The 13622-nt window shown below is 39.4% G+C and overlaps 2 protein-coding genes across 3 annotated transcripts; both read left to right on the top strand.

Moving 5' to 3' along the window:
• The first annotated feature begins 32 nt into the window (after positions 1-32).
• Positions 33-6128, top strand: LOC102708573 (vacuolar fusion protein MON1 homolog). 2 transcript variants are annotated; one of them, XM_040526996.1, is made up of 15 exons: positions 33-752; positions 922-1001; positions 1106-1177; positions 1281-1320; positions 1454-1555; positions 1671-1792; positions 1872-2004; positions 2394-2485; positions 2563-2644; positions 3363-3427; positions 3529-3816; positions 3901-3992; positions 5294-5358; positions 5535-5626; positions 5721-6128. In XM_040526996.1, exons 1-15 carry the CDS (start codon positions 417-419, stop codon positions 5755-5757), a joined length of 1698 nt encoding a protein of 565 aa, XP_040382930.1. In that variant the 5' UTR covers positions 33-416; the 3' UTR covers positions 5758-6128. The 2 variants fall into 2 exon arrangements, with proteins under 2 accessions (XP_040382930.1, XP_040382936.1); XM_040527002.1 differs by having other exon boundaries at positions 5535-5641.
• A 2904-nt stretch (positions 6129-9032) lies between these two features.
• LOC102708293 (probable aquaporin TIP1-2) lies at positions 9033-10287 on the top strand. The gene is made up of 2 exons (XM_006645344.3): positions 9033-9170; positions 9252-10287. The coding sequence occupies exons 1-2, from the start codon at positions 9038-9040 to the stop codon at positions 9875-9877; spliced, it is 759 nt and encodes a 252-aa protein (XP_006645407.2). The 5' UTR covers positions 9033-9037; the 3' UTR covers positions 9878-10287.
• Positions 10288-13622: the final 3335 nt, after the last annotated feature.

The raw sequence follows: 13622 nt of genomic DNA, 5'->3' as shown, positions 1-13622 counted from the left end.
CATCCGGGATCCTGGTGTTGGTGTAGCAGTGTAGGGGAAAGAGACATGCAAGCTGCGATAGCCAAGCACAAGGAAACAAAAGGATGGGCATGGATGTTTGTGTTTGTTTGGTCACACGCGCGTGCACGTAAAAAAGAAAAAGCAAGCATGAGGATTTGCTCATCATCCTTTAGAATATAGTTGAGATTGAAGAATTATGTTAACGTAAATCTGAAACGAGACCAAGTGTAAAGCTAATTGAATGAAGTGAAGTGAAGTGAAGTGAAGAGGGATGGCAACCCAACTAACCAACTAAGTAACAAGCGGTCGGTTCGGTTAGACGACTTTTAGACTGTTTGTTGGGTTGGGTCCAACTCCAAGGCGAAGAAGGAATTGAAAGGGTGAGGGAGGCGGCAGCATCGCATCGCAGGCCGGCCATGGATCCCAACCCTAGCCCTCCCACCGACTCCCCGCCGGAGCCGGAGAAGAGGCTCTCTCCCCTCTCCCTCCGCACCGCCGACCTCCCCCCTGACTTCGCCACCGGCGAGATCCACGAGGAGGACGACGACGGCTACCTCACCGCCGCCTCCAGGGGCGGCAGCATCAGCAGCGCGGCCGCCGCCTGGAGGGACGCCGACGTCGGCCCTCCCAGCCCCAGCAGCAGCGGCTACGCCGGGGAGAGGGGCAGCAGCCTCGCCTCCAGCACCGGCGCCAACGACGATCCCGAACCCCAACCCGACGATTGGCCGCGCGACAAGAAGCATCTCGACGAGGTTTCTACACTCGTACCGTACACCACCTATTCATTCAGTTTCCATGTGATTTCCTTCACAAATCTAGCTACTACAGTAGGAGTACCATTTAACTCCGCACTAAAAACTCCCATCCTTGCTGATTATTTATTTGCCCACCTCACCCGGTCGGTTATATATATGTTTTCAGGATGACGCATCTGCTTCATGGCGGAAACGGAAAAAACACTTCTTCATTTTGAGCAATTCTGGCAAGCCAATATATTCTAGGTAAAAGGGAAACAAATGCAATAGCAAGGAATTCATGCCCCACCTGTGCATTTTGCCAACCAAAACCCTCACTTAATGCTTTCTCTTTGCCCCTTCATTTTCAGGTATGGAGATGAGCATAAGCTTGCTGGCTTTTCTGCCACATTGCAAGCAATTATCTCTTTCGTTGAGAACAGGTGTGCAATGTCGCAATTCTGTGTTTGCAGTGATCACTTCGGTTGTGGCCTCCTAATACCCTACCCTAACCTTTTCTGCAATGGCCTATTGTTTTCATTCCAGTGGTGACCATATCAAATTTGTAAGGGCTGGCAAACATCAGGTGAGGTGGTCTTCCTGTCCAAATGTTTACCCTCTTCCTATACTTTTATGCCAGCTTGGAACATATGTACAAGCATAAACATGGACATCTTATTTCCAAATCTTTCTAACTCCTACTTTTGTCCACCTTTCAGATAGTTTTCCTTGTCAAGGGTCCAATATACCTAGTCTGTATAAGTTGCACTGAAGAGTCATATGAAGGATTGAGGGGACAACTTGAGCTCATGTATGGTCAGGTGCTTCCGCTGCTGCATTCACCCTGTTAAATTTTGTGGGTTTCTGGTTGTGATTAGACAAACTTACTTTCTATATTCTCATCCAGATTTCTCTATGTGAAAAATTAATTTACAGACCCTGCTGATTTTGACCAAGTCAGTCAACAGATGCTTTGAGAAGAACCCTAAATTTGATATGGCACCGTTGCTAGGTGGCACAGATGCAGTTTTCCTATCACTTATACATGCATTCAGCTGGTCAGTTTGTTTTTTCCCCTATGCTTGATACATTTTAGGATCTACTTGGCCAACTAAATCTCATTGAACCATTCTGCAGGAATCCTGCCACATTTCTTCATGCATACACATGCCTTCCCCTTGCTCAATCAACAAGGCAGGCAGCTAGTGCAGTTTTACAAGACATTGCTGATTCAGGAGTTTTGTTTGCACTGTTGATGTGTGAGCACAAGGTTTGTCGATGTCAATTCCAGGAATTCTTTTTGCTGGAACACTAAATCTATGTGACTTTTGGGTGTGTACAAATATATCAAGTTTAGTCTTTGTTGGTTAATCAATCCTGATGTCTTCACCTTACCTATGCTGAATTTGGAATTTCTAGTATGTTCTATACCATGGTTCGCTTGTGTTCCCATGGTACACTCAGTTAACAATTGTCTGTAGTTCTGTACCCTATAAACTTACAAACTGATTCACACGTTTTGCTTTGTTCTGTCCACCTTGGTTGTTTTGTGCTGCTGCCATCCTGGCCTGAGGCAGTCTAAGATAGAGCTGTCCTGGATCTTTCTCTTCAATCTTGCTTGTTCATGTTTCTGGGATATCATTCTTTGTTATTTTTCAGGTTATTAGTCTTGTGGGAGCACAAAAGGCAACTTTGCATCCTGATGATATTTTTCTGCTTGCAAATTTCATACTATCCTCTGAATCTTTTAGGTAATCATCATGACACACTGTCTGAAATGGGAGAGATTTACTTTGAGATGTTTTTACAGCCTTATTTCTTTATGCAGGACTTCAGAGTCTTTCTCACCAATATGCCTGCCGAGATACAATTCTATGGCTTTCTTATATGCTTATGTTCACTTTTTTGATGTGAGTCAAATATATGCATCTGGACGTGTATATGTTTTTTATATGTGTTGAAATAACTTATGAGTATATGTAATAGTGTTAATGTGTTAAGTTGTGATATCTCAATCTGCTCTGTCCTCATTAGGCCAACTTTCCCTTGCCTTGGTGGTTACTATTGAACCTTTACTGTTGATTAGGTTAGTAGCCATGCACTAAATGGAAAACAATGTTGGTCTTTTTCGCCATGTTCTATTTTCCCTTCAGCTTCTCTATCAGTTATGTTATGACATTTATTTTCTACATCGAAATTTAGATTCTACTGAACACAGTCTTTCTCTTTATAGCCAATGAGCATGGTAACTCTTTGTCAAAACCTTTTGCTGGTAACATGCATGTTTAAAACTGAGTATCAATGGAAAACAGTCGCATACTTGCATAGTAGAGATATAGAAGATAGAAAAAAAAAAGAAAACAAGGTGAAAGGATAAAATTGGAGCAAGAAGCCAGATCCTGTAAAAAATATTAAACACCTAGGTAATTTTATAATAAATTGGGTAGCACAATGGAACTCCTTTTTGTAGGGGAATTCAGTATTTGGATGAAACATATGCATGATTAGGATTGATGAATGCAAGGTCATGCTTCTAGTTACCTGTTATCAATTGTTATCATGTTGTATTTATCTGGAATTGAGGGGGACAGACACTACAGTTTTCTTAAGTAATGTTCTTCATGGCAGGAAAATACATACTTGACTCTGCTTACTGCAAGATCAGATGCCTTTTATGATCTAAAAGATTCCAGGTGAGCTATACAATCTGCTAATCAAGTGACCACATCCACATACCGTGATGTCTAGAGTGTATACAGAGTTAAGTTCTTTTTTATTTCTGAACATTGTTTAGGTCCCGCATTCAGAATGTTCTCTTGAAGGCAAATGTCCTTGTTGAAGTTCAAAGGTCCCTGCGTGAGAGTGCACTGCGCATTGAAGATCTCCCTGCTGATCCGTCTTCTCAATCTGTATCACCACCTCCACAGTTCTCTCAAGATGTCCACTCTCAGTTATTATCTTCTGAAATGGCAATTGGTGGACCAGCTGGACTTTGGCACTTTCTTTATAAAAGCATCTACCTTGATCAATATGTATCATCTGAGTTCCCCTTAATCATAAGCAACCCAAAGCAACAGAAGAGGTACTGCATTATGAATACAATTCACTGTTTTTTTATATGGATGAATCTTTTTAATGTATAAAATCAATGAACTGATATGTGCAGATTGTACAAAGCTTACCAAAAATTGTATGCTTCCATGCATGATAAAGCAACTGGCCCACATAAAACCCAATTCAGAAGAGATGATGATTATGGTGAGTTACCCAGCAATTTAATTATCTGTGTTTAAAGAGGGATTATTGATAAAGGTGGTTCACCACACATTAGTGCTTTTAGACTTCTGTGTGTAGAAACTGTACAGTTTCATACCACAGAAGATCAAAAGTTACAATATATTCTTAGGCAATTTTGAAGCTCGGTTATTTTATAATGCGTAGGGGTTATAGTAGTCACTGATAAGATACCCATGGGATTCAGGTTTCTGCTTATCAAATTGTTCTCAAGGAAAAGAAAAGTAGACAATCTATGAAGAAAGATACTACCACCGTATTTTAATATATTACGCCGTTAACTTTTTGGCACCCGTTTGACCATTCGTCTTGTTCAAAAAAATTATGTAATTATCATTTATTTTGTTGTGATTGGACTTATTACCAAATGTAATTTAATTATGACTTAAATTTTTACATACTTGCACATTTTTTTGAATAAGACAAATTATCAAATTTGTGACAAAAAGTCAACGGCTTATCTATTAAAATACGGAGGGACTTAATTTTGTGATGGTGCACATGTGACAAAAAAGATGGCATGTTATCTGTGAGAGTTCTATGGTATGTTTATTTGTTTTTCCAGATGTCGCTTGTGTTAATGCATGTGTCCTGCAAATAATCATGCCTATAAATTATTAAGATTTTAATGTGGTTATTTGCAGTGCATGTTGCATTTTATGTGTTATAGGTTGTGGCCATTTGTGAGCTTTCCACATGGTGTTGATATACAAAGTTCGTAGTTTTGATTCCAGTTGCTGTGAATCTGTTACCCACAAAAGTCTGTATACTCTTATGATAATGTGATCCATGGGCCGGCCCATATATCCTTTGTTTAACCATGGAATCACATCTTCTGTGAGCAGTACTACTTACCAAAACATAGTTGTGAAACCCTTTTCAAAATAATGTTAAAACTGGGGGCTGTATGATAATATCTGAGTTAATTGCATCTCTCTCCTGTGAGACTTGTCTTGAACATTTGCATGCACATGTATATGTGGAAATAAAGTATATTTCCAAACTTCTTAGTGCAAATATCCTCTAATATAAATGGTGGCATCATCATCATGTGCATGTGTTATGCCTACTTGTTGGAATGCCAAGTCCATGATGCACCAAAATACCAGATTTGCCGCTGTTTGTTGCAATGATGTTTGTGGCTTTTATGTCCCACAAGGAGTATGTTGCCATCAAGGTGTTATTGAATTTACTAATCGCTGATTCGTGATATTTCCACTGTGATTTATAGCAAAACAATTAAGTTCTTAATTGTTTTGTTGCAGTTTTGTTTTGCTGGATAACTCAGGACTTTGAACTGTACGCAGCCTTTAATCCACTGGCTGACAAGGTTTGTACTTGTCACAATCAGTATATTTAAGTTTATTTACGCTGACTTGTGGTTTTGCCTCTTGTACTTCCTCATTTCGACAGGGAAATGCTGTAGTAGTTATGCACTAGGAGAATAAATCAATGCATCATCATTCTTCATGCAACTCAATAATGTTGAACATACTTGTTTTGCAGAGTCAAGCAATCAAGGTATGCAATAGGGTATGCCAATGGATCAGGGACTTGGAAAACGAAATTTTCGTATATGGAGAAAGCACCCTTTCCTGGTGATATTTTGTCTTGTATGTAATTTCTTGTACGTTTGTTGTCTTCCTTTGTTGAAAGTTTTCATGATTTATTTATATGCTTATACCGACACAGGCAGTACCATCAATGTTGGGGAGATATGAGAGATTAGGTTTGTATAACATTTTCACACAAAAAAAAGAACAATCTTATCTGTGATTCGGGGGCATTTCAAGTCAAGTTCAGTTGGCTCGTATGTATGCTTGTTATGCCTTCTAAATCCATCGGTAGTAGTTTCCACCAGGACCATATCCCATATTGTGATTATGTATATGAACTTAGGGCACTTTTAATATGGGTGGATTTCTCTCGGGGCCAAATGCTGGGATCCTTCAGATTATTTCAGAAAACAAAATGCTACAAGTGAAATATTTGTGTTGTAAATGAACCCTTTAGTCATTTTCTCATGTATGGATCAAACCAAAATTTCAAAGCACGCCATGTTACTTTACAAGGGTGAGATAAAATGTGGCTAATGGGCCATTTCTGGACAGCACTCTGGAGTCGAGACGATTCGATTCCAGAAGCATCAGATAGCTTCCCTTCGATTTTTTTTTTAGCTCAAGCGTGGATCAATCTGGTCCTGGAAAGCGAGCTAGTATGGCTAGCATCGTAGCGGATAATATACGTTCGCGATCCAGAACCGTTTTATCATTTCCAATTTATTAGTTTTCATCTCTCAGAGCAAGGTCAATAGTATAACAGTCAATGGTATAACGAACTGCTAACTTCAATTCATTCTAATAACCAATTTATACAATAGATATACATACACACATTTTGTCTTAAAGCCTGTGTGTAGCTGGTTACAAATTAGTAGTCCACCTTTCTTCTCTTTCCCCTCTTATCTTTTTAAAATATGCCTTTAAAATATGCCTATAGCTGCTTATAATCTGCTATTGTACCTGCTCTCAGAGATACTCCTATTAGTAGTGGACTGGAGAGTGGAGTTGAGCAGCTCGTTACTTGTTTTCTCTATTCTAAAGTATAAGCATTTATGTGTTTTGTATCTGTTTCATAGTATAATATCTAAGTACTTTTAACACTATTTATACTACCGGTTATCCATTTGATCATTTTTCATTCAATTTTTCTCATTTTATTCCAACTTCCCTCCTACGTCTAGCTATTCCATAATATTTTTTTTCTCAATCTTAATGGTGTTAAATTATGTAAGCATGCTTGCTTTTGGGTTTGGGACGGAGGCAGGAAGTAAGAGGTTGACACCTCCACTTGCAACCTGTAAATAGTTACAATTTTTTAAAAGGAAAATTGAAAAAATAGATTAGCATAAGTTTAAATTTAGATTCTATATGTTAACAAGACCAAAAATCAAATTAAACGCTAAAATATGTACATAGTTATTTATTTTTAGTGACTATTTACCTGGCAGTTCTCTGATTGTTGTTAGCTAAAAGGACTTTCCACCTCCGCAGTCCACACCACTAAAAAGATTCCAACCTGCTGTGCAACATATACTGCCAGCCAATTAGGATGAGAAGGAGAAGAAACCATCATCTGATGATGATGGTCCCGTCCTATTAGAACATGTATGCGTCACGATTGATTGATTGGGCGAGTGAGTGGGTGCCAAAATAGTGGAGTACATCTTTACAATAACACGCAAACTACAACCACAGCCTAGGGCATTTCTAATCCATAACACTAGATATAATTTCTATAAATTTTTCATCATCAAGAAGTACTAGACATTACTCTTTCAATGCAAACACCACTATTTCACACTTAAATTTAATGCTGCTTATCTCACATGATATCTTGGATGCTGTATAGAAATCATATCTCATGCAAGACATGGTTTCATTATCTTTCCTTATTTATTCACTTGTCACATTATTTTTTATCCTATGTGACAACTTATTTAATGCTATAGACATCATTCTAATTATTGGGTTGAGAATGCCCTTGTACAGTGGTAGTACTAGTACTTAAAAAAAATCAGGAATGGCAAGTTTATTATTATTTATTATTGAATGAATCAGGGCATTGCAGATTTGCAGTGCAGCCACGTCACGGTCAGCGCCTCAGCAGCTCTCTCGGCCAATCGTTTCTCCACGTGACGCCTCCCTATTGGGCAGGAGGCCCGCCCCATCAGCTGGGCGGCACACATCGCCTTCTCATCATTTAGGACTAGTATTTTTCATTGATGATTCCTTTTTAATAGAAAAAAACACTAGTGGATTTTTTTTAATTCTACATGTAGTTAGGTATATGAGTCCAGAACATTGGTTACAAGAATGCATATATCTTTTCCTAAAAAAATTTAGACATCTATTAATATGGATGAATCCGGGGTGGATGCGGGAGGGCTCGAAGCCCCCAACCCGCTAGATCTCCAAGAAAAATAAAATGGAGATAGAGGAAAAAAAGAGAAGGAAGAAAAGTAGGGGTTGAAGGAGGAAGAAGTGAATTAACCCTCTCCTTACCTAGCTATACGGATAAACAAAAATCTCAAAGCTCGTGGCTCAGATCGACGTACTTGTATCAAGCTAAGCTCGAATCAGTTCAAGCTCGTAGTTTTAATGAGTCGTGTCAAGCTGGGCATTTAGCTCGTGAGCTTAACGAGCCGGCTTGCGAGCCGCTGCTCGTTATTACCAAACATCACTACACTTTTACATATTTAGAACTTATTAACTAGTGATTAGCCCTATGATCAATTCAAACTATTATATTTAGTGAGTTCTTTGGTACTTAGCGTCTATTCTTATGATTATATATATGATAAAATGGTAAATTTATAAATTATAGTTTATATGAGATTTATCTTGTTAACAAGCCTAATGAGCTTGAAGAGCCTGCTTGTGAGCTGAGTCGACATAGACATTTAGCTCGGTAACGTTAACGAGTCGAGTCAAGCTAGCTTGCTCAAATAACGAGTCTAAACGAACCGAGTCTTAACGAGCTAAACTGACCCGTTATCTTCCCCTACCCGGCTGGATCCACCCTTTTCTATTAATTGCTTCGTCTCATCTTGGATACTAATCCATTGTATAGCATGTTCTTTTTCTCCTTTCTTTTGGACAGGCATCTCATGTCGTCTACACTAGAAGAGGAGAGAACTTGGAATGCAAATAAAAATCAGAGCGGTGGTTGTTATCCATAGATTTGTCTGTACCTAGAGCATTTTTCTGTTGATGACAAAAATAGGCGCGCAAAGGGCGGTGCCGGTGCGGACAAAAATAAAATCAATCGATTGGAATTAATCCTCCTCCTTCGTTCGTTATGAATGACAGATCACACATGTATATGTATGGTTTGAAGAGGTCATCTCCACCTCTCCTATATATATACAACTACACAAGCTAGGGCTAGGGAGAGTATCAAGTGGATCGATCGAGGTCGAGGTGATTACTTAGCAATTAAGTGAGAAAATGCCGGTGAGCCGGATCGCGGTGGGCGCCCCCGGCGAGCTGTCCCACCCGGACACCGCCAAGGCCGCCGTCGCCGAGTTCATCTCCATGCTCATCTTCGTCTTCGCCGGCTCAGGATCCGGCATGGCCTTCAGTAAGCATATGTATATATATACCATGCACGTATTAGATTATATATAATAAATAAACTAACATATTATATTATTTATTCCAGGCAAGCTGACGGACGGCGGCGCGACCACGCCCGCGGGCCTCATCTCCGCCTCCCTCGCGCACGCCCTGGCCCTCTTCGTCGCCGTCGCGGTCGGCGCCAACATCTCCGGCGGCCACGTCAACCCGGCCGTCACCTTCGGCGCCTTCGTGGGCGGCAACATCAGCCTGCTCAAGGCCGTCGTCTACTGGGTGGCGCAGCTGCTCGGCTCCGTCGTCGCCTGCCTCCTGCTCAAGATCGCCACCGGCGGCGAGGCAGTGGGAGCCTTCTCGCTGTCGGCCGGCGTGGGCGCCTGGAACGCGGTGGTCTTCGAGATCGTCATGACCTTCGGCCTCGTCTACACGGTGTACGCCACGGCGGTGGACCCCAAGAAGGGCGACCTCGGGGTCATCGCGCCCATCGCCATCGGCTTCATCGTTGGCGCCAACATCCTGGCCGGCGGTGCCTTCGACGGCGCGTCCATGAACCCCGCCGTCTCCTTCGGCCCGGCCGTCGTCACCGGAGTGTGGGACAACCACTGGGTGTACTGGCTCGGCCCCTTCATCGGCGCCGCCATCGCCGCGCTCGTCTACGACATCATCTTCATCGGCCAGCGCCCGCACGATCAGCTGCCCACCACCGACTACTGATCTCGATATATCTCTCATCCACCATCATCATATATATCCAACTCAATTTCTATCCATCATATCGCTCAATCGATCTGCTGCTTCGTCGAGCCGATCGCGCGTCTCAATAATCGATCATCTCATCCATGTCTGTACACAAACAAATTATATATTATCGAGTTCATGCTCCTCTCAGTACGTACGTACGTATAGTGTCAACACATATCTGTGTGAGGTCTCCAATTCTCAATTGCAAGTGTGAGGTCCAAATTAACGCCGCTCGCTCTATTCAATATGTATTGATTCCTCAATCTTGTCGTTGTTTGAGTTTGGTGAAAAGGCACTTATCTGCTGCTTTTGCACGATAACTCTCCATGATTGAAAAGTTTACGCACTCCACTGTGATGTGTTTAGTTTGTGGACTCGTAGGATGAGTTAGAATAATCCTATGATCAAGGGATGAGTTGATTCTATTTTTCTGTTTGGTTGGAGGGATATGTTGAATCCTATTTTTTGTTTCATAGAAGGGATGGAGGAGTCGGGTGGACAACGTTTGTTCACCCCGTTAGTCCATGTTCGGCAAGGAATCATCCCCTATTTGGTATAGATGAACCTATGATTCTTATTTTGCTACTTACATAGAAAGTTATCTCAACTAGTTAAAAGCGGAGTCGTCCATTCTCTTTCGCAGCATACACTATTAGAGAAAACCCCCTTTAGCAATACATATATATATATATATGTCTAAATGTTCAAATAAGTATTGCTAGGTTCTGCACCAACGCATTAAATATATGTTGCCTTTGTTGCCGTTGCTAACATCAATTACAACACATGCACAACTGTTGGTAATATGTGACAATAAGCGTGGCTAGTTAGCAATAAAGAAGATAAGTTGCAGCAATATATTTATGCTAGTTTTATGTTCCTCTAGTTTTATGATATTATTATTATATTTAATTATAGTTATACTTATATTATATTATTATTTAAATATAAATAAAGAAAGACCGGAGGCGAGGATCAAACCTCTGACCTCTTGCTTGTGCAGGGACGCCCTACCCATTGAACCATGGTCTTGATTTGTTGTCAGCCTGAGCGTGAGAATGATTTAAAATTCTCGACGGTTCACGAACTGGTGACATATTTTGATATTATTCTAGTTTAGATTATTGACCTGTACCCTGAATACGTACATGTACAATAATTTAATATTTTAGCTTATAATAAAACGTATTATTTTGTCAATTTTCTCTTAAATTATTGACATGTACCCTGAGTACGTACATGTAATAAAACATATTATTTTATCAAATGAACATGAATGACTAATCCACTTCTGGTATATACTCTTTATTAGAAAAGTTAAGTACACTTCATATCAAGTCTTCACACATTAATTGCTTGGTTAGTGACTCAATGCTTCAACCTACAGGTAGTGTGCTCGATCCTGGACTTGTGTACTTTTATCATGCTATTTTTCCTACGAATGATTTTGTTTTTTTGCTATGGATGAGATTGAAATATGTTATTTTTTCGTGAATGAGATTTTTTTGGCTAACTACGGATGAGATTAAAACATGTTATTTTTTCATCAATTAGATTTTTTTCGGTAACTACGGATAAGATTAAAATATGTTATTTTTTATATATGAGACTTTTTTAAAATATGTAATTTTTCCACGAAAGAGATTTTTTTTGGCTAACTACGGATGAGATTAAAATATGTTATTTTTCTCATGAATGAGATTTTTTTGGCTAACTACAGATAAGATTGAAATATGTTATTTTTCTATATATGAGAATTTTTTTTGGTTAACTATGGATGAGAGTGACGTATCTAGTCCTAAAAGTTTTACCAACACAGCTCATCCTTGGCAACACATAACTAGCAATATATACTATTATTTATTACCAATTATGTAAGATGTTACAACGCATGTGCTACAACACGAATTATCCATTGCAAACTCACCCCACCTACTAGAAAGTGTTGCTAAGTTTATTTTTTTTACCATAGATGGTCAATGCGTTGGTAAGCATGTATTGCTAGAGAGGGGTTCTTGTTGTAGTGATAAAGCATGCAAAAGCCATCACTTCCATTAAAAAAATCATATGGCTCAAAAAATATTTTTTCTCTCTATAGGCTTGTGTGCAATCCATACAAGTCTTTGTAATGTACGAGTATATTACTAGTATTGAGAAGGTGGGATATCGATTGATGAGTCCTAATTTCCTGAGTCATATGTAGTTTGAAGATTAAACAAATCCTAATAGGGAACTACTTAATCCTAATGTGCATGCATGATTGGTAGTAGTAAGCAGCATGCCAAAAATGATCGCTATATCATGCATCACAAATCTTATTCAGCAAGATTATTGCAAATCATACTCATGCATGGCTGAATCAGGATACATAGAGATATGTATCTATCGATATAGAGTTCAATATATAAAATATTGAAAAAGGAGCTAGGTGACAATTGACAAACCATTGCAATACATCACCTGTCCATGCGTTGTGCCGAGGATGGTAGTAGTGTAGTTTGTTGGGATTAGCTAGAGACATGGCAAAGATGAGATGCTTTATCATCCTCTGGTACCCTACCTAGCATATCGGGAATTTGGGATAGCAGGAAAATCGAATAGGTATTACACAGATGGAAGACATATTTCAATAAAAAATTAGGCGTCAAGTTATGGCTGATTTAATTTACAATTTAAGGCAATAGCCTATAGTAGCTGCTTTCCTATTCTAGCTTGAGAGTTGACAGCATCTTACTATATATAGAACTATAACGACTTGTTAGGTGCAAACCAACTATAATTTTATTATTGGAAATGCTAGCGGATGGGATCCTGTTTCCATCCCCCGCACGATATCCCCATAATCAGTTCTAACTTCTGCGTCTACATGGTATATTGCACGTATGTATGCATGCTTCAACTAATTGACATGATTATTTCTTTTCCCTCTAATCTCATATACAAATCTAATCTCATATGCATGCTTCAACTATAACGACGGTGAGATTGTCTTTAACACAACATGTTTACTTTTGTTCATAGCGGTTGATAGTGTTTACTTTCATTGTTAAACATGATACGTCAATAGTCTGATGCATGAAAAGTTGTTGATGTCCTTGCTGCTTGCTAGATGTCCAACAGCGCAAGGTTACCTCACCAAGTTGGCTGTTGCTTGCTAGCTGCCCAACTACACAAGGTTACCTCATCAAGTTGGCTAGTACACACTTTGGTATCAGCTGATATCAGTATAGTATTAGATTTGATACCGGTGAGGTATCAAGTTTAGTACGTCGTAGAAATCATCTATTTCTGAAACAAGATATTATGCTATAGCAACCCTTTTTATTATTGATAGACATCGTATATAAAAATTTTGTTTCCGCTTCAATGGTTGTTTCATGAAAATAACTTAAATTGTCCAATCAGCGAAGAAGAAAATGACATGAAGAGATGTCAATGAGAAGAGATGCCTGGTCATCCTCTTAAACCCTACCTAGTATATTGGGATAGCAAGAAAATCGAATAGGCAGAGCATAGATGGAAGACATAATTCAATAAGAGATTAGGTGTCAGTTCTGCCTTATTTAATTTGCAATTTAAGTATATACTATAGTAGCTTCCTTTCTATTCTAGCCGGAGAGTTGACACTATCTTGCTATATATGAAACTATCTATAATGATTTGTTGGGTGTAAACCGACTATAATTTTATTATTAACTGACCTCGTAAATCAATAATC

Source organism: Oryza brachyantha, chromosome 1, assembly GCF_000231095.2.
Source record: "Oryza brachyantha chromosome 1, ObraRS2, whole genome shotgun sequence".
Lineage (NCBI taxonomy): Eukaryota > Viridiplantae > Streptophyta > Magnoliopsida > Poales > Poaceae > Oryza > Oryza brachyantha.
The sequence above is the reverse complement of the archived record's forward strand: the minus strand, read 5'-3'. Positions and strand labels throughout refer to the sequence as shown.